Below are 24795 nucleotides of genomic sequence, written 5' to 3'. Positions count from 1 at the left end.
GTTGCGTCATAGTCGCCATATGTGAGTACTAGGAGATCAGGTGGTTAGAGACCGCCGAAAGGGGCACATCGCCGAAAGATCAGGAAAGCTTGCTTAAGGTTTCCAAGGGGTACAAGTACGGGGGACTAGTGATATGCTTGTCACGCAGCAGTGGAGGATGAGGTTATCAGATGATCATTCCCTAGCCAGAGGTCGGGGCAAGGGAACAGTTTCCCAGAACATGCATGGTGTGCAAGTGAAGCAGATCGTGATAGCGACAGGCGAGACCACAGAGAAGGTGTGCATGGTGACACCCCGTGCTCGCCACTTAAGGGGGTCGCGCTCCAAGGAAAGTTGTGCACCAAGTTACTCCTTGTATGGGTAACTTAGTCAAATGGCTTGAAGAGTAGAAGTGACGCTCAAGTGGAGGAGGCTCCAGATAGTGACACGTGTACAGCTGGATGTAAGCCACGTGTCCAGAGGTGTAACCGTCAGGAGAGAGAAAATGCTCAGGTATATAAGGAACACTTAACAGACTTTTGAGGTACGCTTTCAGAATACCTTCTAGTACACTGAGATTCACGGTGCACGGTTCCTTGAGTTGAGATATTCTCTCTGAGTTTTTGGTGATTTTGTCACTGACTTGAGCGTCGGAGCGCGATCTGCCGCAGCGGCGCCACTTTGTTTTCTTCAGGTTCTTGCGAGGAATTAGGGCGTGAGGAGCAAAGGCTAACGTGGTGCGAAGCTGATCAAGAGGAGAAACCTTTGACGTGGCAAGACTCTTGCACTCTGGTCAACCGGCAGGATCAGATTATTTAATTGAGTTATTATTAAGGAAATAATAATTATCAAATTATACACCATTATTGTGTGCAATTATTGTATGATATTATGCGATATTGTACACAATTATATGTAATTAATTTAATGATTATAGAATTCATGATTAGTGGATCCCTTTCTAATTAGATTGTAATTTGGAGAGAGAAAGTCGTCATACACTACTATATATTTGCTATACATTGAGTGATGTAAATACACACAAGAGAATAATAAATATATATTTTTCTTACCATTTTCTTATATGGTATCAGAACACCGATCTTGGTGCTCTGATAGCCTCTCCATTTTTATCCCCTAAATAAGAGATCATGTCTGACAAAGAAGGCATCAGTAACGCCGCCAAGTCGGCTGCCATGGATCCAACCAATCCCTACTATGTTCATCATTTAGACCAACCAGGACACATGTTGGTGTCGACCAAATTGAACGGCGCCAATTATCAATCCTGGAAGACAACAATGATACATGCACTCACGGCGAAGAAGAAACTGGGATTTGTTGACAATACCATAGAAATGTCATCACAAGAAAAAGACCCATCCCAATTCGAATTGTGAAATCAATGTAATTCCATGATTCTTTCATGGTTAAGTCACTCCATCGAGGCAGAGATAGCAGCAGGGGTAATTCACGCGAAGACCGCCCGTCAAGTTTGGGAAGATCTCCGCGACCAGTTCGGACAGAAGAATGCGCCAGCCATTTTTCAAATTCAAAAGGCAATAGCAACCATGTTCCAAGGTACGATGTCAGTGGCTTCATACTACATCAAACTCAAAACGTTGTGAGATGAACTCGAGCTATATCGTTCACCCATAGTTTGTAATCAAACAAAGGAGCACCAGATCGAGAAGGAAGAAGATAAACTGATGTAATTCCTCATGGGGTTGAATGATTCGTTCAAAACAATCAGGTCCAATATTCTCATCATGAATCCTCTACCAAATTTCCGACAAGCATACTCTTTGATTGTACAAGAAGAGACACAACAACAGATGAATTTGGATCCTGGCGCGAATTTTTCAATCGCAGCATCAGTACTGGGTCGATCTACCAATTGGAAGCAATCAAAAGGTAAGACCTGTGAACACTGTAACAAACCAAGTCATACCATAGACAAATGTCGTACTTTGAAATTTCATTGCACATACTGTGATAAAAGAGGACACACGGAAGATGGGTGTCGCATAAAAAATGGGACGTGGAACTCCAATGGGCGTCATGGCCAGCAACAACGAATAAAAAATAACCCCAAAAGCTCTCATTCATCAACAACAAACATGGTAGATTCCTCTTCATTACCACATGACAGCAATGAGTCTGATATACAAGGGTTCACTGCCGAGCAAATTCATCAATTGGCAAAGGTTGTTTACTCGCTCAACAATAATGGTAAAAGTGAAGCGTTTATAAATGTTGCAGGTCTATTTGCTCATAACTCGTCTATTAATTCTGCTTTTACAAAACCATGGATTTTGGATAGCGAAGCAACCGATCACATTGCATCTGATTCACAATTTTTCACACACATTACATCATCATTTATTTCAAATGTTAATCTTCCCACAGGCTCAACTGCGACCATCTCATCTACAGGCACGATTAAATTCAATGATAATATCACTCTCAAAGATGTTTTTCCTTCTTTTAATTTAAATCTCATGTCTGTTAGTAAGATAACCAGTGCACTAAATTGTTGTGTCGTTCTTTTTCCACATGGTTGCATCTTGCAGGACTTGGCCACAGGGAGGATGATTGGCTCATGTAAACAATACGCAGGTTTATACTACATGTCTCCTCTTCCAAACCAAGCCCACGCACCTCAAATTTCGACCGACCCTGATTTATGGCACAAGCGCCTCGGACATCCTTCTCTGGCAACTTGCATCTTCATTACTACCTATCAATAAAAATCTCATTTCCATTCATAATAATTGTAGTGTTTGTCCCAAAGCCAAACAGACAAGGCTACCCTTTCCTTTAAGCACAATAAAATCTCATTCTCCATTTAATTTATTGCATTGTGGTATTTGGGGTCCTCATAAAACCCCAACTCATTTTGGAAAACGTTTTTTTTCTCTCACTATAATCAATGAATATACTAGATGTACTTGGCTATTTCTTATGAATCACAAATCTGAAACCCAACATCTCTTAGAGTCATTCATTACATTTGCACAAAATCAATTTCAGGCATCTATTAAAACCATCCGCGTTGACAACGGATTGAAATTTATTTCAATGTATGATTTTTTTCTCAAAAAGGGTATTGAATGTCAACGCACTTGCGTCTACACTCCTCAACAAAATGGAGTAGTAGAACGCAAACATAGACACGTTTTAAACACAACACGAGCCCTCCTATTTCAGTCCAATTTACCATTAGAATTTTGGGGAGAATGCGTTTTAACTGCCACATATATCATTAATTGTTTGCCATCATCTTTACTAAAAAATAAATCACCTTTTCAGCTACTATATAATCAACCACCTTCACCTTCTCACCTAAAAACTTTTGGTTGCCTCTGTTACGCAACTATTGTTTCACCTAAGCAAAAATTTGATCTGCGCACCCGAAAATGCATCTTCATTGGTTATCCTCACAGTAAAAAAGCATACAAATTATTTGATATAGATGCAGGTACTTTTTTTACAAGTCAGGATGTCACCTTCCATGAAAGTGTTTTCCCATTCTGTCAACACTCTCAAACACAATCCTCACATCCATTACCAGATATTTTACCCGCCATTGACATTGACTTACCCACAACTGTCCAACATTCCCTTGATCCACCATCTTCTCCTACTGAACCTCCAGCAGATCAACCTTCTTCTCCCACTCCAGGAAGTCCTGCACCCATTACCGAACCTTCTCCAGCCAACCTTCCTATTCGACGATCAAGTCGCACATCAACCCCACCTTCCTGGCTTTAAGACTACGTAACGAAATCCCAAGCCAATCATTCGACCACTGTCCAAGACCGGTTGAATGGAACCAGGTATCCTATGCATCATTTTCTTTCTAATTCACGATTTTCTTCTACACATAGTGCATATCTTGCTAATATTATAGCAACTAAAGAACCTCACACTTATGCTAAAGCTATCCTTGATAAAAATTGACAAAAAGCAATGGACGAAGAGTTTTCCGCCTTGCAGCTAAATCAAACGTGGACCTTGACATCGTTACCCGCTAGGCAGAAACCCATCGGATGCAAATGGTTCTATAAAATAAAGTACAACTCAGATGGTAGCATCGACAGATATAAGGCACGCCTTGTCGCAAAGGGGTACACTCAGATTGAAGGTGTTGACACCAACAAAAAAATTAACAACTTTGAGGTGTCTCCTCACCATTGCAACAACTAGAAATTGGTTTACTCACCAGCTAGATGTGCAAAATGCCTTCTTACATGACACATTGCATGAAATTATTTACATGAACTTGCCACCCGGGCATCATCGACAGGGGGAGAACATTGTATGTCGACTCAACAAATCCCTTTATGGTCTCAAACAGGCATCCCGGACATGGTTTTCAACATTTTCTCATGTGATTAAATCTGCAGGATTTCAACAGTCCAAGACAGACTACTCTCTATTCACAAGACAGAATAACTCATCATTTACTGCCCTTTTGATTTATGTGGATGATATTCTCTTGACAGGAAATGATTTGACAGAAATTTAGCGTGTTAAAGACTGTCTCTTACAACAATTTCGCATTAAAGATCTTGGAGACTTAAAATATTTTCTAGGGATTGAATTTTTCCGTTCCAAAGCTGGTATTTACATGTCACAAAGAAAATATGCACTTGATATTTTGCAGGATATGAGACTCACAGATGCTCGTTCAGACAAATTTCCAATGGAACAAAACTTAAAACTCACACCAGACGGTGGAGAGTTGTTAAAGGATCCAATCAAATACAGGCGACTTGTGGGACGACTGATATACCTCTCCCGGTTACTCGGCCTGACATAGTATTTTCGGTTCGGACCCTAAGTCAATATATACAAGCTCCACGTAAACCTCATTGGGATGCTGCAATTCGAGTCTTAAAGTACATCAAAGGATCACTGGGACAAAGATTGTTATTTCCATCTAAGAACAATTTGACATTGATAGCTTATTGCGACTCAGACTGGGGAGGTTGTCAGACAACTCGGAGATCAGTATTTGGGTATTGTATTTTTCTTGGTTCCTCTATTATCTCATGGAAATAAAAAAAACAAACAAATGTATCAAGATCCTCCACGGAAGAAGAATATCGCACGATGACCAATACTTGTTTAGAGATAGTTTGGTTGCGATATCTGTTGCAGGATTTAAAGGTGCTATGTAACTTATCAACTCAACTTTTCTGTGACAATCAAGCAGCATTACATATAGCAACAAATCCAGTATTTCATGAATGCACAAAACACATTGAGATAGACTGTCATATTGTGCGAGAAAAATTACAAACTAGGATAATCAGTCCTTCATATGTATCGACACAGTATCAACTCGCAGATATTTTTACGAAGGCACTCGGCAAGGAACAGTTTTTGACGATGCGACACAAGTTGCGGGTTCATGATCTTCACCTACCAACTTGAGGGGGAGTATTAAGGAAATAATAATTATCAAATTATACACAATTATTGTATGATATTGTGCGATATTATGCGATATTGTACACAATTATATGTAATTAATTTAATAATTATAGAATCCATGATTAGTGGATCCCTACCTAATTAGATTGTAATTTGGAGAGAGAAAGTCTCCATACACTTCTATATATTTGCTATACATTGAGTGATGTAAATACACACAAGAGAATAAGAAATATCTTTTTTTCTTACCATTTTCTTACATATCATTTTCTTATAGTTATCAATTTATATTTGTCTTATTAAGGGCTACTCCTCAACCATTAAAAAAATACATTGACTACACCTCACTCTAACACCTTGAAAGAAAGATTAAAGGAAGATTAGGGGCAAACTCACACATGGTGCCAAAACGTTAACCACAAAAATCGTCCAAATACAAATCCATAAAACATAAAAGTCCAACTCAAACTGATAAATAGGTTGAACAAAATCATGTCAAGGTACACATTTACTATCATTTATTACACACAGTTACCCAATACCAAATACTAACTTGATTGTCGAAGAACATTTTACAAATACTCCTTCAACATTCTTTCTGAGAACTGAAAAACTTTAGAATAAAGGATATCAACACATAGAAAGAGCATGAGACATTTTCGACCACAACTCGAAGAATGTTATTGGATAGTAATTTTTCACACCACATTTATAATTTTTTCTTCAAATTTTAAAGTTTTATTTGACAAGTTACATTGTTTAACAAAATTTAAATTGATTAAAATTTAACTTGAACTACCAATATTTTATCATATATATTGCTGATAAAAAACAATATTTTATCATATGACTTTAAGGCCAATACTCAAAGTCATTAGGTTACTACCTTATTGATTAAAGAAGATATTTAATGGGAAAAACTAAAATACTATGAACAGTTGAAGAACTAACAGTGACAAAAATATATTGAAAATAAAAAATATACTAAGACACTAATTTTTGTTTTCAAAAGATGAGACACTAAAAATAATTTAATAAAAAATTACAAGGGAATATCATAGACAAATTGATTATGTGTTAGCTGACGTGATTCACTTAATAATGATATTTAACAGCGTGGATTAAAATATTAATAAAGAAAAAAAAATAAAAGAATATAGATTAAATTAATTATTTAAAATTAAAAAAAAAGATTTTACATACATTAAAATGTTTAATGACATAGATTAAAATGCTAATAAAGGAAAATGTAATAATTTAGTTTGAATAGTTTTTTAGAATTTGTAAAATTTACATGCTAAAAGTATACATTACAAATTTTTTTTTTTTTATAAAGTGACAGTTTTAATATGACGGTTATTAATAATCACCACAATTTTCCGTATAATACGACGTTTTAATAACTGTCACAATTATCCTAAATAAAATGTCGCGTTTTTCTTCCCTCCATACACCATTTCTCATTATTCCCATTTTTTTTTTAAACTTGTTTTGACTCTTGAAAACTAAATCCTACCACTTTTCACACTTTTGAAAATCCCGCGTTTTCCTTCCCTCCATACACCATTCTTCACACTTTTCATTCCCTCTCTCTCACGAAATCCTACCATTTTTCCCCTCTCTCTTTCTCTCTGCAAAACCCTAGCTCTCTTCAGTACACACTCACGAAACGCAAGCTCTCTTCACTCGCGTTCACTCTCGCATCGCTGTCTATGAACCCTAGCTCTCTTTACTCTCATGTTCACACGTTACACGGTTCGCGATTGTCCGCCATCGTCTGCCACTATCTGCCATCGTCCGCCACTGTCTGCCATAGTCACCTCCTCCACCATCTTTTGTTCAGGTTCAAAATCTACTACCGGATTATTCCTAATTTGTGAAATCTATTGTTTTAATTTGTCAAATACTTGTTACATGATAAATGTTGATCAATTAGGGAGGAATGGGTTTGAGAATCAGAATGTATGACAGGATAATGTGCTTTGTGAATTGTAACATGGTTGCACATTTGGAAGCAATTAATCGGCAGAATACTGCGCAATCTTCTTAAGGTATTCTTAAATTGCATTGATATGTGGGTTACTTTAATATTAGCTAGCGTGCATGACTATGATATTTGCCATTGTTGTATATGATTGTACAGATTATAAATGGAGTTGCTCTCCTGTTTCCTGGGCCTAATTATCCGATGGCTTAATAATCTTTCTAGTTCTAGTGGGGTTTTCATCCCTGTTACATCATTGGTGCTGGATGTTTTAGAATACAAAATTGCCAAGGACAGTGGGAACCTAGCAAAGTCTTGCAACCAATGTGTACCGTAAAGGTTAGATGAATTTGACACCACCCTCGCCCCCAACACAATAATTTCTTTGGTTTAAACAATTATACATATCTAATATCATTCGGCCTCTTTCGTAGACATATATGGACCATTTACTTGATCATTATAGTTGACAGTTTAAAATTACTGCAGCTTCCAAAGCATTGGTTAAAATCACGTGGCTTCCAAGAAGAGTGTATCTTATCCGCCTGTGAACCCCTTTCAGAGCACTTTGCACAATGGAGCTATCATATATCATTTCCTGAGCTAGCGACAACTCCACTTAAAAACCTAAAGAAGGTCTTTGAGAAAACTTCTATTGAGAGTTTCAAACATGTTATTAAGGGTTTCATTGATCAGGTGAGTAAAGTAATCATGTTTTCCTGTTTGTCTATTTAGAATATTACATGCCATCTTGAATTTTGACATTTAGTTGAATGTCTGTAAGACTAGTTGAATCTTGAAGTCACTATCACATAGCAAACTGGCTATCATTGCTGTAAGTTCATTATGAGTGCAATTTAGATTGCCCTGTTCTGTCATCAATTTTGCAGCATGTTACTTGATCACCACTATTGCTTTTCTATTTTCTGTTTTTCTTGTTGGTACAGTTTGTCATCATTGAAACCCTTTGACAGGTATGATGCTTGCATGGATGTGACTGATAGTGATCACAAATCTGTCCAGTGTAAATTCAATGTAAAAATTTCTCATATTGATAGATCAATAAGGAGAAAGGAGTTTGGGGTGATTATGAAATCAAATGAGAAAATAAGATCTGTTCTTGAAGATTTATGTTATGTTCCAGAAGCCACTCTCAGCCCAAAACCTCCAGAACATGGACACTTCGTTCTTGCTTATTACTAACAGAAGTACAGAAGATAAGGCTATATATAAAATTAATTGTCAAGGCATCTCAATAGTCAAGAATGATGGACATGCACCTGAATATAGTCCAAGAGGTGGCTTTGGCTTTCCTAGATGGCTTGAGGTATTGTATCTTTTACCTTCAGATTCTCTATAATGCACTTCACCCGTTTCAAATTCCCTTCTCTGAAAATATAAAACAGTAAACAATTTTCAAACAGATCAAGCTTTCACTGTTAACACAATTGGATTCCTTAATGAAAGTTTGGACTTCGATTTTAGCTTCAGCATAAACTTCATCTGCTCCAAATGGGTAATCCACTAAGAGAGATTAGTTGGATGCCGAATAGAAGCGTTGAAATACCTGTACGTTAATTAAATATATTTTTTATCATATGATTAGCAGAATTTTGGTTTTAGGTTTTATTAAAAAATTGTTTTTGATCTTTATAAAATTTTCTTTTTAGTTTTTTGTTTTAGTTCCTTAAAATGTTTTTCTATTTTAATTTAAAAATTAAAATTAAACTTTACTGAAAAGGATGTAAAAAAATAGTCTAAACTACCATAAATATTAAAGACTAGAAATAATACACTGTATTTATATTATTATTATTATTATTATTATTATTATTATTATTATTAAACTTCATATTTCCAGCAATTACATTACCGGTGATTTATACTAGAAATAATTTGTTTGGATGATTCCACTAATGACTTCTTGCGCAACATTCATGAAGGCCTCCATTGGAATTTGAGAAAGACACAATCATTTGATGGCCCTCGAGAAACATGACAAAATCTCATTATCCATCTTTCTTAGTAAGTCTGTAGAGAGCATTGTAGTTGGAAACTGGTTAGTTCTTCATCAACAATATCTAGAAGCAACTTTAATTTTAGTATAGTTTTAGTTTAGAGTAAATTATTCCCCTCTGCACCTTATCCTCTCTTATTTTATCATGTATACTCCTTTGAGAAAGAGATGAATATAAATTATTCATAATACCATTGATTTTATGTTTCTTTCAGCTCAAGTATCATGACACGGGTAGAGAGAAGGATTGTCTTCCTCAAGTTGGGCAATGGAACATGATGAACAAGGTACTTGTGTATATTATATGATAATAATATAAAATGTGTGTTTTTTTTATCTTTAATGGTTTAAAGATGTGAGCCGTATTAGGTTAATTAGTTTTTAAGTTTGAGTGAAATTCTAATACATGCATGGTTACAAGGTGTTTGTCTTTTGAATGACTTTATTAGGATGTCTGGCTTGTTTTTTGCAATTAGATTATTTCTTAACTTTTTTTTTATGAATAATAATTTTTTATTTCTTTCAGAAAATGGAGAATGGGGGTACTGTTAATAACTGGTTCTGCATAAATTTTTCAAAGAGTGTTCAAGATAGTGTTTCCCGTGGCTTTTGCTATGAACTTGCTCAGATGTGCTATATATCTGGCATGGTTTGTATACATCCTCTTTAATCAATTTGTTTTGCATGCAGCTTGCTTGATTGCTTGACTCATTTGTTTCATGTGCTCAGACATTTAATCCCGAGCCAATTGTCCCACTGGTTAGTGCTCGCCCTGATCAAGTGGAGAAAGATCTGAAAACCCGTTATCATGATGCAAAGAATAAGTTTCAGGGAAAGGAGCCTGATTTGCTCATTCTTATTTTGCCTAACAATAATGGATCTCTTTATGGTTGGTGCATTGACTGTGATAGTTGTAACTGTTTTTTTTTTCATGCACACGTATGTGAAAATATCTTAATTTTGTATTATTTTTTGTGTAGGTGACCTCAAATGTATATGTGAGACAAATCTTGGACTAGTTTCACAATGTTGTTGGATTAAGCATGTGTTTAAAATGAGCAAGCAATACCTTGCAAATGTTGCATTGAAAATTAATGTAAAAGTGTCTGGGAGAAATACTGACATTTTCTTTAGCTATTTAAATAATAATGGTGTGTTAAAACTGCAGGTTGTGGCTTCTCAAGATTATCCTGAAATTACAAAGTAGGCTGGTTTAGTCTGAGCCCAAGTTCATAGATAGGAACTCATTCAGGATCTTTTCAAGCAATGGTAAGATCCAGTTAAAGGAACAGTGACTGGTTCTTCATCACCTAATAAAATAATAGAATCAAGTAATAGGATCAAGTGCTCGAAGCAAATTGATTAGGGATGTATGAACTTTTGAACAATTATGTGTTGTAATTTTAAATTTGATTAGAGATGCTTTTTATGTGTTTTAATTTTCAATTACATATAAACTTTTGAATATTATTATTTGTGTTTTAATTTTCAATGAAATGAATAGATGATTATAACTTTATACATTATTTTATTTTATTATGAAAAGGTGGCAGTTAAATTTTATAATTGTATAAAAAAATTATAAAAAAGGTGGTGGTTATATTTTATTTATTCAGAATTAAAATTACATCAGTTAAAAATGCCACTACTTACGTATATAATGGCGTCGGAATCTTTTTCAATGAATGTAAATTGCGACAGTTATAACTGACACTACTTATGTATATTATGGCGCCAAAACCTTCTTCAATGAATATAAATTGTGACAGTTATAACTGACACTTGTTACATATAAAAACCGCCACTACTTACACTATGTTTAAAGTGGCGGGTAACATAAAACCGCCACATTAAACTTTGTGGCGGCCAGTTCTATGGCGGGGTGGGAAACCGACACAAGCGTATATTGTGACGGTTATAAACGTCACTTTATACAAAAAAAACCGCCATAATATACACTTTTTTTTGTAGTGATACTTTTTATTTTATAAAAACTTTTATGTTAGGAATTATTATTAACTTCACATCTTAGCTAGGCTGACACTTCAAGTAACAACAATCATCTATCATCACATAAAAAATATATTATTAAAAAAAATACAACAAAAATATGAGAGACTAAACTAAAACTTATATATTAACAAAAACGATACGTAAGTAAATTATACTTATTCATAAAAAAAAAATCTAAGAATAGAATAGATGAAAGTCTATTATACTAATACAATTGTTTTCTATAATTAATCATGAATTAGTCAACTTATCAGCACACACATTTTCTTCACGAAAAATATGAAAAATTTTAAATCTGATTTTTCCACAATATTTAAGACAAGTATTCTTCTATCAACTACGAAAATCCTGATTTCTTTTTCTATTAAACTTTCGAACAAAATTCTCCGCATGAATTCTTTTTCCAATAAAATTAATTTTGTGTAAACTAATTTGTACTTTTTATATTAATTTTTAGTTTAGGAGTAAGTTAATTTTATATCATAAAAATATTTATATTCCTTTTATAAGACTTATATAAAAGTTTACCGAAGCTTATTTTAAGTATATAATGATAGTTGTGAGGGTGTTGAATATAATATAAAAAAGGAGAACCTAATTTAATGGTAAATATATATTTTCTTGCATTAGGATATTTTTCAACAGTGGGAAGACTACTATCTTTTGAATAACAGAGATTATTGTATGATATTTTATATTTCTCTAATTTTTTTACATAAATAAATTAAAGAATTCATTTATTAAATCAATTGTGTGGAATTTATGAGTAAGAGAGTGATATTTTAGCGAAACTAAGTTTAAGTTGTTTACTCTGAAATGACAGTTTTTTTTTGAAGTTTGGGACTATATTCAAATTCAACTTTTAACTCATTAATTTAACCAAGTTTCAGTGGATTTTAGTTTGGAAATTTTATACAATTTTACACAAATGAATAAATTTTAAAATAAGTATAGAAATAGATAAGATGTGTTCGGATAGTACAACTTAACTTTTTATAAGTCATTTCATTTCACTTTTTAGAAAAACTCCAAGGAATTACCGAAATCACCTAAAAAAAATTCATCTTCATTTTATCCTAATCACAATTCACCGGTAGGAAGAAAACAACCATCCCAGATAAAATCCACACAAAATAACACTTTCCAGAAGCAATTCAGAAAACCCAGTTGAAAGAAACACCTATTATCCCCTTACAGCAATTAAAAACCCAAACAAACAAAGACTGAGAAACAAAACCAAAACACACAAGGGTTAAAGAGTTAGTTAGTTGGTTACCACCACAGCAAAAGCAACAGCTCAAGGCAAAGGGAAGCTACCGACCCAACTTCAAAATTGAAGAGGTTTAATGCTTAGCCGTTGCTATCATCCTGGTTATCATTTTCCAGAAACTTCTGTTTCGTGGAGGATTGTTGATCCTTCTCCATTCCCATTCTCCGGTAGTTCCATTCGACCCTTCTTACAGTAAAGTTTTTTTATAAAATAAATCCAAAAGTTTTAACATAAAATAGAGAAAACATCAGAATTCTCAAGAAAATGAATCGAGATGAAATAGAGAGAGAAAGAGTCATATTAAAAAAAATATAAAAAAGTAACAAACCAGGTTTTTGAAATAACAAAAGAAGCAAGTGTGGCGAAGAAGAATCTTAGAGAAAGGAGTGGTTGGTAGCAGAAAATGGAAAACTTGAAGATAAAGCAGTTGAAAAGAGGAAAAAGTTGAAGCGGAACTTATCAATCCACAAAACTAGAATATGCGTTAGGGTGCACTCGCTGGAGGGTGCAGGGCGAGGTCGTTGATGGCGGAGTTGCAATGGGAAAAGCGTTGGAGTTGCGGTGGACGGAGAGCGCGGTGAGGTGGACGAAGTTGTTGACATCGAATATGGAGAGAGAGCCAGAGGCGTCGATGGAAATGAGGGTGCAGGGGAAGGGGAGGAGGTTGGGGGAGCATAGAAAGAGAGGACGGTGACGAAGGTGGAGTGTTGGTTGAGGAAACCGAGGGAGGACGCGGTGCAGAGGTTTAGAGGTGAATGATGCACACTAGATTTTGAAAGATATGAAACTTATTGAATATCTAAAAAAAAAAAAACTTATTTTTTTTTAATTATGTTTTATATACGAATATAATTTGTATATAATTATTTTTTTATTACGTTAAAATTACATAAGAATTAAATTCTTATATAATTACTTTGATGTACATAAAGAAAATAAATTCATATATAAAGAAAGTAGGTAAATATTTATATGTAACGTGATTTAGATTTGTATGTATAATCGATATATAAATAGAATTTTTTTTTTTAATCAAAATAAAAAACAATGATGATAAAAGTCCACTTGTGTCATCTTCTTGTAAACATTTTTATCCAACAAAAACTATTGTGTCATCTTCTTGTAAACATTTTTATCCAACAAAAACTAAAAGAGAAAGATCAAGACAAAGAAAGTAACACTTGTCTCACAAATGATTTCTTCCCTATTGTGTAAATAATGTTATTATTAAAATATTGCTATATTTTTATTTTTTAATTAATCTAAATCCTACTTGTTTTACAATTTTTTTAAACCACAAAATAATGAACAATTTTTTAATTATAATAATGTTATTTTATTCAAATTATTTCTTCACTATTATGTAAATAATGTTATTGTTCAAATTGTTGCTATTTTTTTTAATTAATCTATAAACCCTACTGATTTTATTTACAAATTTCTCTAACCATAATAATAAATAATTATTTAAATTTTTCTAAATAATCAAATCATTATTATCATATTTAATAAATATATATACATATATATTTACTACAGGTTTAAACACATTATTTTACCTCATATTTCTAAACCTTAAACCCTAAAAATACTTATACATGCGAAATCACTCTAAGAGAAGTGTTGTTTGAAACTAGCGAAAATATGATGGTTGTAAGGTTAAAGATAAAAATGAACCACCATAATGACACATGGTTGATTGCAATAGTGTAAACGAGAATAGTGATGGAAGAGAAGGAGTGGTGAGGGTAAATAGGAAGAAACTAAATGTAATGCTTGAAATATGAGTATCCAATTGGTGGAAGGGGAAGGGGAAGTGCAAGACAACATAAGCATTTATTATTAAGTGTAATGAAGAAAGAGAGGAAATCTAAAAGCAAAGAGTAAGAGAGTAGAATTATAGAATAGATAGGAGAGGGAGAGGGAGAGGGAGAGGGAGAGGGAGAGGGCAGAGACAGTAATAATAATAAGTAGAGGGGAGGGAGCAACGATGCCATCTCTCATTTCTCTCTCTCTCTCTCTCTCTCTCAGTGTGAGACGGTGTTCGCTGCCTTCATGTGCTTTTGAGTTGTGCGTGTCAGCAATAACATCTCCTCTCACTCCTAGATCCAATCACTCTCACTCACTCACTCACTCTCTCTCTACCTCAATTCAACCCTAACTCTTCTTTCATTTTCTCCTTCTTTCTTCACCTCTTCCTTTTCTTCCTGTAATTCACTCTCCTCGATCCGCCAATCAAATCAAATCTTCCTCCGCCACTCTTCCTTGAAGCCTAAACCGATCCCTGTCTTGAATCGATTTCATTTTTTCTTTTTCTGGTCATGATAGAAGCAGCAGCAGCAGCATAGAGACAGAGAGAGAAATCAGATGGAAGATATATCGAAATACGCGCACAGTCCTGCACACGTGGCAGTAGCCAGGCGTGACCACGCCGCACTGCGCCACCTCGTTTCCACCATTCCTCGACTCGCCAAAGCCGGTGAGGTCAAAACAGAAGCCGAATCGCTTGCGGCGGAGCTCAAAGCCGACCAGGTGTCGGCGGCTATCGACCGCCGCGACGTTCCGGGAAGAGAAACCCCTCTCCACCTCGCGGTGCGTCTCAGGGACGCTGTCTCCGCCGAGATTCTCATGTGTGCCGGTGCGGATTGGAGTCTTCAGAACGAGCAGGGTTGGAGTGCGCTTCAAGAAGCCGTGTGCACTAGAGAGGAAGCTATTGCGGTGATCATAGCGCGCCACTACCAGCCTCTTGCGTGGGCCAAATGGTGCCGCAGACTTCCCCGCATTGTAGCTTCCGCCGCTCGAATCCGCGACTTCTACATGGAGATATCTTTCCATTTCGAGAGCTCCGTCATTCCGTTCATTGGTCGCATTGCCCCTTCTGACACCTACCGTATTTGGAAGCGTGGTTCCAACCTCCGCGCTGATATGACCCTCGCTGGCTTCGACGGCTTCCGCATCCAACGTTCCGACCAGACCTTTTTGTTCCTCGGAGAGGGTTATGCTTCCCAGGATGGGAATTTGAACCTGCCGCCGGGTTCTTTGCTTGCGCTTTCTCATAAGGAGAAGGAGGTTACCAATGCTTTGGAGGGAGCTGGTACGCAGCCTACGGAATCTGAGGTTAATCATGAAGTTTCTTTGATGTCTCAGACTAATATGTATAGGCCCGGTATTGATGTTACTCAGGCGGAGCTTGTTCCCCATCTGAGTTGGCGTCGACAGGAGAAGACTGAGATGGTGGGGAATTGGAAGGCTAAGGTTTATGACATGCTTCATGTGATGGTGAGTGTCAAGTCGAGGAGGGTTCCGGGTGCTATGACTGATGAGGAGCTTTTTGCTGTGGATGATGGGGAGAGTATGGTGAATGGAGAGAACAATGATGAGTATGATGATGTGCTGACTGCTGAGGAAAAAATGCAGTTGGATTCGGCGCTGCGGATGGGGAACTCTGATGGTATTTGTCAGGAGGAGGAACCTGGAGGGGGTTTTGATGGTCATGAGAATGGTTCAGCAGCTTCTTATTATGAACCCAATGGTGGGGCTAAAGAGAAGAAGAGCTGGTTTGGTTGGAACAAGAAAAACATGAAGGGTGGCGGCGGTGAGGAGCTTGAGGATTTGAAGACTGCGAAGAAGCTTTCGGGTGATCAGCAGAAGCCACAACCTGAGGTTGTGAAGGATAAAAACTTTAAGAGGAAAAAGAAGAAAGGAGGAGTTAATGAATCTAAGAATGAGAGTGAGTACAAGAAGGGCTTAAGACCTGTCTTGTGGTTGACACCAGACTTTCCTTTGAAAACAGACGAGCTTCTGCCCTTGCTTGACATCTTAGCAAACAAGGTTAAGGCTATTAGGAGACTCAGAGAACTTTTGACGACTAAACTTCCTCATGGAACCTTTCCTGTTAAGGTAACCCAAATATCATCATATTCTCAACCTTAGTTTATTTTTCACTGTTGCTTTGCTCTGCACTCTTGTGGTCAATATTGATACTTTTGGAGAACAAAAAATAGTTTATTTGAGTTGTAAACATCTTCATCCTCCTCCTCCTCCTCCTCCTCTTCAAAGTTATTGTTGCTGGGTCTGAGGACCGGGTTTTCTTTGATTTTGCGTATGTTACAGATTCTTCTCCTGCTGCCACAAGTTGGTGCTATACATTTTTTTATATCCAATTGATGAATAGATGACTCAAACAGAGATTGATGAATAAAATTAGACAAATTCTATTGCCAAATATGTGGTTAGAAGTTCGTAGCATCATTATTTGAGTTATTTATGATTTTTAGATGTCTATTTCTTCGGATCTTTGTTACGCTTAGAAGAATGAAACTTTTCTCTCTGCCTTACACCTAGCATTCTTTAGACTGACACATGTGGTTTCCCTTATGCGGATAAATTTGTGAAGATATACAGTTCTTCATTTTTTATGCAGAAGTAGCGCTGGTTTCCTTTGTATTGTTCATTCCAGATTTTTCTTCCAGATATGAATTGACTAGCACTCCCAAGAGGGGATTCGTGCTTGTTTTCTAAGTGTAATGGACATCGACACTTAGAATGCCACTTCTAAATACAATTGTTGTACGATACTCAAATGAAAAATACTGAATGCCGCTGCAGTCTTTTCTGAACATTTTAGAGACACTTTTACATGTCAAATCCATACTGATATATGAAAATTATGCTACTTAATATTTCATACATGTCAATGTATCGCATAATATTAATATTTCGCGTGCATTGCTTATTTATTTATCATATAATTGCTCATACCAATTTCCCATCGTGCCATGATAAAATAACATTGTGTTCTTGTTTCTCTATTGCGGGATACTTTGTATCAATGCAAGTTTTTCATATTGCCCTGGTTATTCTTACTGGTATGCAGGTAGCTATCCCTATAGTCCCTACTATAAGGGTCCTTGTCACTTTTACCAAATTTGAGGAGCTTCAGCCAGCGGAGGAGTTTTCAACTCCACTCTCCAGCCCAGCATACTTCCAGGATGCCAAATCCAAGGAATCAGAAGGGTCTACATCATGGATATCATGGATGAAAGGAAGTCGTGGTACACAGTCCGGTGACTCTGATAGTCATAGATATAGGGATGAATTCGACCCTTTCAATATACCTTCGGACTACAAATGGGTGGATGCCAATGAGAGGAAACGCCGTATGAAGGCAAAGAGAGCCAAAAATAGGAAACATAAGAAGCAGACAGCTGCTAAAGGAGGAGATGGAGTGCAGCTAGTGGGTGAGGATGTGGAAGAATACTAATAGCAAGGTATCTCCCTAATTGCTGCCTTGATGATCGTTGTCAGAAAGAAAGTGTATGTGTCATTGTGCACAGCTGACTTTACTTTTCACATTGGATGATCTAGCCAAGAATTTACTGGAAGTTTTTTGGGGGATCCATTGTTACTCCTTAAGAAAAGGGTGTCTCTATGTTTTCCCCCTTTCGCGATGTTGGATTATGAAGAGTTTACATCATCTGGAAATAATTGTATTGTCATTTGAAGAGAAAACGAAGAGGAAGAGTCTCTATGGCCTTGAATTAGTTGGCTCCATTCTGATTTTTCCCAAGATACATTACCTATATTTGTATGTACATCTGTATCGCTGATTATTGATTTTGTTTTTTTTTGAGTGGTATTTGTGTTTTCATCACTGTTCGTTCATGAAGTTTTGGATATTCTTTTGAACTGACTCTGGCCTAGTAAAATTTGTGGAAATTTGTACCTACATCATTGAATACAAGAACCTCTCTATTTTTTCACTTTAATAGTTTTTTTTTTAACATTTTTCACTTTGGCAATAGTTAGGATCTTCTTTCTTTTTCTTTTCTTTTCTTTTTAACCCGAAGTGAGACAGTTTATAATGGACAAACTAAGATTTATATAGTTTGTATTTCTTTTAAAGTTTTTTTAATAAAAATATAACGTGTATATTATTCTATGATCACTTCTTTCTCTTGTATCAATTTTCTGTACGAGATGTAAACGATGATATGCTTATCATAATTTTATCAAAGAGCATACATAAATTCTTATATAAGCTCCATCATTTTTCTAATCCAAGTATCCATAACCAATTTTATTTATTTCTGGAACGAATACAAAGCAAAAAAAAAAAAAAAACACTCATACACATAGTTCAGATCTAGTTTTTGACAAATTTTCTGAAGCATGCAAGATTTCATAATTTTGATAGTTTCACGAGTTAAATTGAACAAGGTATTTAATAAATTTGTTGTTACCCAGGAACTCCGCATGAAACACACACCAAGAAAGAACTAGGCAAGAAATAGCGTAATGGAAAAACAAGGTGCAAACATTTTGATTCTCTGAACATCATTATCAATTAGAGATGGTGTTGTTTTTATTCTTTGCATATATATATATATATATATATATATATATATATATGTACAATAACTATACATACAAAGAATCATATTGATATGGCAGCCACTGATGATCTAATTTACAAACGTAACTCTTACCAAAATCTGTCTTTGTTGACAGTCAAGTACCCAGCCATAACCTTTCCACCAGTATTTCTCATTCCATCTATAAGAAAGGACCAGCTAGAACCCAACGCCCCGACGTAAAAATCTGAGTCAGCAGCCATCAAGAAATTAACAAGTGGATAGTTTGTGCTGGTCTCCCTACCCAGGCTGGCTTCGTAGTCTGCCATCGACATGTTAGTCTTAACTTGGCGTCTTACCTTTGTATAGTAGAAGTTCCAATGAGAATATTCTCTGGTCTTTTCAATCACTTCCTGAATCAAATTAGTCTTGTAATGTCAGTGTATAACAAACTACTATCATCTAAAAGATGAGTCCAAATAATTAGCCATTACAAAGCTGTGTCTACCAACAACCGTAATACCTGCATCTCAGTGGACAGCCAAATGCTATTAAGGTGAGGGAAGTGTCTCCCAATTCGATCCGCAAGCTGTATGTATTCTTCAAATCCAACTACCTTCATTTCACATGCTTTGTCTCCCATTCTCACATGCATACTTAGAAGAGGCCTTGGGACCCATGGCTTGTGATTGGACCACACGTATTCATCAATATCACCAGACCTTTCCTTCGCACTATTTTCCTGAATACATGCATGCAACTATTTTTCATTAATACAATTCTAAGAAAAATATAACACTACCATTTTTATCTAACAATGACAGTGACTTGAGGGCAAAATTTGGTAAATTTTCTAATCCTCTTAATTTTATTCTTCCCTGTTTAGATGAAAAACATGATGAATATATACTTCCACCCTTTAATCCTTCAATATCCATTAAGTAAAAAAGTGCAAACCTTTGGCCAATCCCCAGGAAGTCTTTCAAGAACAACTTTTGCAGCTAATTTTCCAAAGCTAACATGGCGTGCCTCATTCATTAAATTGCATGTGTATTCTGTTGGGAACCTCATTAAGTAACGTACTGCCTGAAAACAATATTTATGGCAACAATATCAAATCATGAACCATTACTAAAATGAGGACTCAACATAACTCCTTTTCTACAGGTCTGACAGGCACCTGTGCTCTCCACCACCGTCTATCCATTTTTCTATGAGAAGCTAACAAGGTTCCATTTAAATATGTTGTGGGTTGCAAATAATTCCACGGAAGCCCCCATTTCCTGGTATTGACATTGGAAGAATAAAACTCCAATAAGTTCAGGCTCTAAGCATGGAAGATATCATAAATATCTGATTGCAGTTGATTGAGAGGTTTGTTTACCTGGGAGTTGGTCCAGCCCATATATGCTTGGTTGTATAATTTTCCTTTGTGGTCATAGTTCCCTTACTCCACGCATCTTCACTTTTTATGAGTTCAAATGCACGCTGCCGACATTCTAGGGAGGTTTCAGGGAAGAAGTAACAACTCCAACTAGACTGGGAAGATCCTGCATATAAAACAGTATTATCATCATACTCGTATAGGTTCCTTATAATAATATTAGTAATATTTGAAGATTTTTTGTGGAGAGCAGAAGTTAACATTGTACATTGGTTGTTATAACTGAAACAGATAACACAATGAGTAATGACATGGGTTTTTCACAACAAATTTACCTTTGCAACCCCCATGGTGAGCCCTGTTGTAATAGTTAGTGACAAGGACTCTTCCTTCATTGATTGCAATAGCAAGAAGTCCAGTCATCCCAACAATCTGAGCCCCAATACCAAATCCAGGTAATCTCTCCCAGTCAGTAAGGAGGAACTTGACATCTGGGCTACTGCAGTTTAAGGGATGCTGATGGATCCAAAGGTCACGCTGCACTTTTCTTGTCAAGGGATAGTTTTCTTCATCTGACCCTGCAATCTGCAAAAGCTTCTATATGAATAAACCTAACAGCATTCCTCTAATTTTTCTATTAATAGTTGTATCCTAAATGTGGGAACCATGCATTAAAAGAAAAACATCGAACTGGACAATACCTAGTGAGTAAACTAATAACTGATAAGTTTGAGCCAAAAAAAAAAGTGTTTAAGAAACAAGAAACCATATAAAAAATAGTTGGTTATGAAAGATGATTGTCATGGAAACTAATGCCACTTTACTTGTACATTTGGAGATAACAATATATCAAGTGATGGTTTCCCACAACTACGCTAAGTAAATCATGTTTGATAGTGAAATAATTTATGGTGAATCCAAAAATACTACAGATATAGTTAAGAACACACCCATGGTGGATAGGCCCCCTCGGATGCAGCCTCATGCCTAAGCTTTTGCATCTGCTCACTGAATGCAGCCACAGAAAATGTCTGCAAAGACCCCTTCCAAGTTGTCCATGGCGGGAAAGCATCAGTTCCTGTACGCTTATCAAGATACTCATATAGCTGTGTTTTCACCTTGCAGTTTTCCAAATGTGGGGCATTAGGCAAACTGGATCCTCTAATTCCATGTTTTTGCAAGTACTCTTTACCACCACTTGTGGTTTCATTCAACACAGCACTCCAACCTGAATAAAGGAATGAGACTCTCTCTTCATTATCTCGCTCTCTCCTGCTTTTAGAATCCCATAATCTCTCAGTTTCCTTAAGCTGGAAATGGCAGTCCGAACGAGTAATCATGTCTAAGAACACAAAGAAAACACAATTCACTGTTAATTTCATTTGATATTTTCATCACAATCAATCGAATTGATCACGGTATTACTACATCATTGGGATCAGTTCTACGTATCTCGCTGTGCTAATACTATTACAAGCATGTCATAATTTGGATGCTGATTAAGCAAAACAACGTATATACTGTGTAAAATATGCAGTCCAAGTAAAAAGTAATGGTTATTCGAGTAAGCTTAACGTAAAACCAGTAATTACTAATTAAAGTATCCTTTAAAGTTGCGTCATGGCCAAGCCTAACCCGTTCACATCAAGTTCGCTTCGTGAAATATCAAACTTTAAAAAAGGTTGGAACTCATAATAAACTCGGTTCTTTTTCTTCAAGAAGAGAATAAAAACAAAATAAGAAACATAAAGGAGAAATAAAACTGGTTCCCCCTTCCTCCTTTTTTTGTGCGTTTAAGGTTTTCAATTAAATACGGCAATTCTTCACAACCCAGTTTCAAAGTTTCTGGGATAGGCAGTGTTCTATCTACAAAGCAAGAGTTATATGATCACAGAGGTAGATGCCCTGCATCCACAACCCCACTTCCGTAAACAAGAAATGTTCCAAATCAAAGAGAGGAGAAGGAAATTGACTTACTGATATCGTTACGAAAAGTTGAATTCCCTGATGAATTAGCCATTGGCATGGTTGAAAATGAAATGGGACCAAACTGAAAGGTACCAAAGGAAGTCAAAGCAGCCAAGAACAGAGAGGTGAGGCATACTCCACAGAGAAATCCCACCACACAAATTTGGCAAGGAAACGAGCTTCCCATTTGCAAGGCTTTCTGCGAAACCACTCTCTCAATAGATTTCTGATTCAGTGGCTCCATTTCACTTTCCTCACAACGATTCTTTCTTTATTCAAAAAGCTTCTTCCCCAGTAACACTTTTCCTCATATACTACTACTACAACAACACTAACTCGTGACGCTGATCCACAGCTAGCTTCTTCATCTTGTGAGTTCTTCAACCACTTCAAGGAAAGAGAAAATTTACACACAATTATTTGCACCTGTCTCCTTAAACACTTTTGTGGGACCACCCTTGTCAACCTTGCAACTGCAAAATTAATGCAAAGTTTCCATCAGGATTTATCAAAGCCACTCTTATACAGAAACTTATGAAAAGACACAAAACACAAAAAGAAATCAGTATATCTTCATAGATGCTCCATCAGCCAGTATAGCGTCACAAAATTTAAAAAAAGTTGTAGCCCACATATTTTCTTATACAATACAATCATCGTATCACAATAATACAAATAGCACAGAGAAAGTGACGGGCTAATAAATTAAGCTGAAAGCAGAGAAGGGTCTAACCTAACCCAAGCCAATTATTAGAAGCTATGAGAAAAACACAGAATTGGAAAAATTGTAAAAAAAGAGAGTCTGGAAAGTGTGGCAATGCCGATTGCTAATTACTATGAGTTGTTGTGAAAAGACACGCGAATGCAAGGTGGAGGAAAAAAGCATTCGGAGATAAACACATGTGATGAAAGCGACAAAAGTTGCAATCGGGGGAGAAGATAAGAATATGTGGCATCAGCTTTAGCAGAACCACTCAGAAACAGTGACACGGATTTTTATCTGAACTCCGCGCGTGTCAAATTATGTATCTATAATATATTAATAGTTACAACTTAGAAGTGATAAAAATAAATTTGGAAAAGGTGAAAAGGATATGACATTTTTGGGAAGGTGAAGAACAAAAGAGGTTGAGAATCGTGAAGAGAAACAGTGAAGTGTTGGTGTCTGATGAAGTGTGGGGGTGGCTACCAATGGAGAAGGGATCAAATTGTAGTGTAGTTGTCACATATGTTCTTCATTCTTCTCCATTTTTGTGGTCCCCTCTTCATTCTTCATTTTTTTTATTTGTAATCTTTGTGTTAGTAGGTTCTTTTATTTGAACTACAAATTTTCAATTTTCATTACCCAAAAGAAAGGAATAAGTGCACCTGTCATTACTTGTAAACTGTGATGATGAAGATGAAAAAACACGGCACCGAGAACTTTCTTTCCATTACATTCTATTTAATACTATGATGCTTGTTCTCCTTGTTAATACCATAGTAAACAAACAAAACAAGTAATTAGGTTGAAGATGATGCTGACCTTGTAGTGCTACCATTGCATTCACCAACCAAAGTAGTTACTTTTTATTAAATCAATTTTAAATCATTAGGTAGGTTAACACGTGACTTTAAAATGGCATAAGAAAAAAAAACTGTATTAATTGAAATTGGACTTTTTAATTATATATGAAAATAGGTTCGTTAAGAAAGATAAGAACTCTCTACTTTATTTATTTTTATTAATACAAACAAATTACTTTACTATTTATACATGCTGAAAAAATTATAGCGTGAACTGGTGAAATTTGTTAACACTTTTTTAGTAAAGAAAAATGTCTTATTTGGCAAAGTTTGTTAACACTTTTTTAATCCGTTTTATGTAATTTTACCAAGTAAAAGATATGTTTTTAAGAAAATCAAATATTTTTTACTACAGATATCAAAATTTGTATTTAAGACTATTTATCAAGTAAGAATACATTCATAGATATTTACGCATTCAGTGGTTTAAATGAATTATTTTATAAGAATTATAAATGTCATTTAATAACATCATATAAAATATTATTACATTTTCTAGGGGAGTATCTCTTACAACAATAGTTTTCTTTAAGATAAAAGAGCGAAAACAGCGCATGTGCATCGTTTTTTTTCCTCCGCATAATTAATTTCAGCTCTTTTTTAAAGTCAATATCAACACATTCGCATTAAGCATTATTCATCTGCTTTATAATTGTAGGTATTCTAAAAAGAAGTTAGTTTATCTGTTATTTTTTAAATTTTAAAATCAATTGTGTAACATTTCAAAAACACTATATTATACATTATTTTATAGAGCGAACTTGTACAAAGTATAAGTATTTCTAAATATAGTTTAATATAGACAAACTAAGTGTATAT

The 24795-nt window shown here is 35.6% G+C and overlaps 3 protein-coding genes and 1 long non-coding RNA gene across 5 annotated transcripts; 3 read left to right on the top strand and 1 right to left on the bottom strand.

Moving 5' to 3' along the window:
- Positions 1 to 7236: 7236 nt before the first annotated feature.
- LOC137817296 (uncharacterized) lies at positions 7237 to 8777 on the top strand. Its single transcript, XR_011081950.1, has 3 exons — positions 7237 to 7472; positions 7565 to 7744; positions 7895 to 8777. It is a non-coding gene; the product is annotated as an uncharacterized lncRNA (long non-coding RNA).
- A 530-nt stretch (positions 8778 to 9307) lies between these two features.
- Positions 9308 to 10781, top strand: LOC137817295 (protein argonaute 1-like). The gene is made up of 4 exons (XM_068620546.1): positions 9308 to 9430; positions 9638 to 9709; positions 9949 to 10071; positions 10152 to 10781. Exons 1-4 carry the CDS (start codon positions 9401 to 9403, stop codon positions 10404 to 10406), a joined length of 480 nt encoding a protein of 159 aa, XP_068476647.1. The 5' UTR covers positions 9308 to 9400; the 3' UTR covers positions 10407 to 10781.
- Positions 10782 to 14464: 3683 nt separating this feature from the next.
- Positions 14465 to 18473, top strand: LOC137817299 (uncharacterized). The gene is made up of 2 exons (XM_068620549.1): positions 14465 to 16605; positions 17582 to 18473. Exons 1-2 carry the CDS (start codon positions 15073 to 15075, stop codon positions 17966 to 17968), a joined length of 1920 nt encoding a protein of 639 aa, XP_068476650.1. The 5' UTR covers positions 14465 to 15072; the 3' UTR covers positions 17969 to 18473.
- Positions 18474 to 19024: 551 nt separating this feature from the next.
- Positions 19025 to 23412, bottom strand: LOC137817300 (uncharacterized). Of its 2 annotated transcripts, none has more exons than XM_068620551.1 (9): positions 23246 to 23412; positions 22420 to 22883; positions 21393 to 21784; positions 20778 to 21027; positions 20443 to 20608; positions 20239 to 20341; positions 20016 to 20144; positions 19582 to 19800; positions 19025 to 19471 (listed from the first exon to the last, which is right to left on the bottom strand). In XM_068620551.1, exons 2-9 carry the CDS (start codon positions 22652 to 22654, stop codon positions 19190 to 19192), a joined length of 1776 nt encoding a protein of 591 aa, XP_068476652.1. In that variant the 5' UTR covers positions 22655 to 22883; positions 23246 to 23412; the 3' UTR covers positions 19025 to 19189. The 2 variants fall into 2 exon arrangements, with proteins under 2 accessions (XP_068476652.1, XP_068476651.1); XM_068620550.1 differs by having other exon boundaries at positions 23144 to 23321.
- Positions 23413 to 24795: the final 1383 nt, after the last annotated feature.

The sequence above is a fragment of the Phaseolus vulgaris genome, unplaced genomic scaffold (genome assembly GCF_000499845.2).
Source record: "Phaseolus vulgaris cultivar G19833 unplaced genomic scaffold, P. vulgaris v2.0 scaffold_29, whole genome shotgun sequence".
NCBI lineage: Eukaryota > Viridiplantae > Streptophyta > Magnoliopsida > Fabales > Fabaceae > Phaseolus > Phaseolus vulgaris.
Note: the sequence above shows the minus strand (reverse complement) of the source record. Positions and strands in the feature narration are given on the sequence as shown.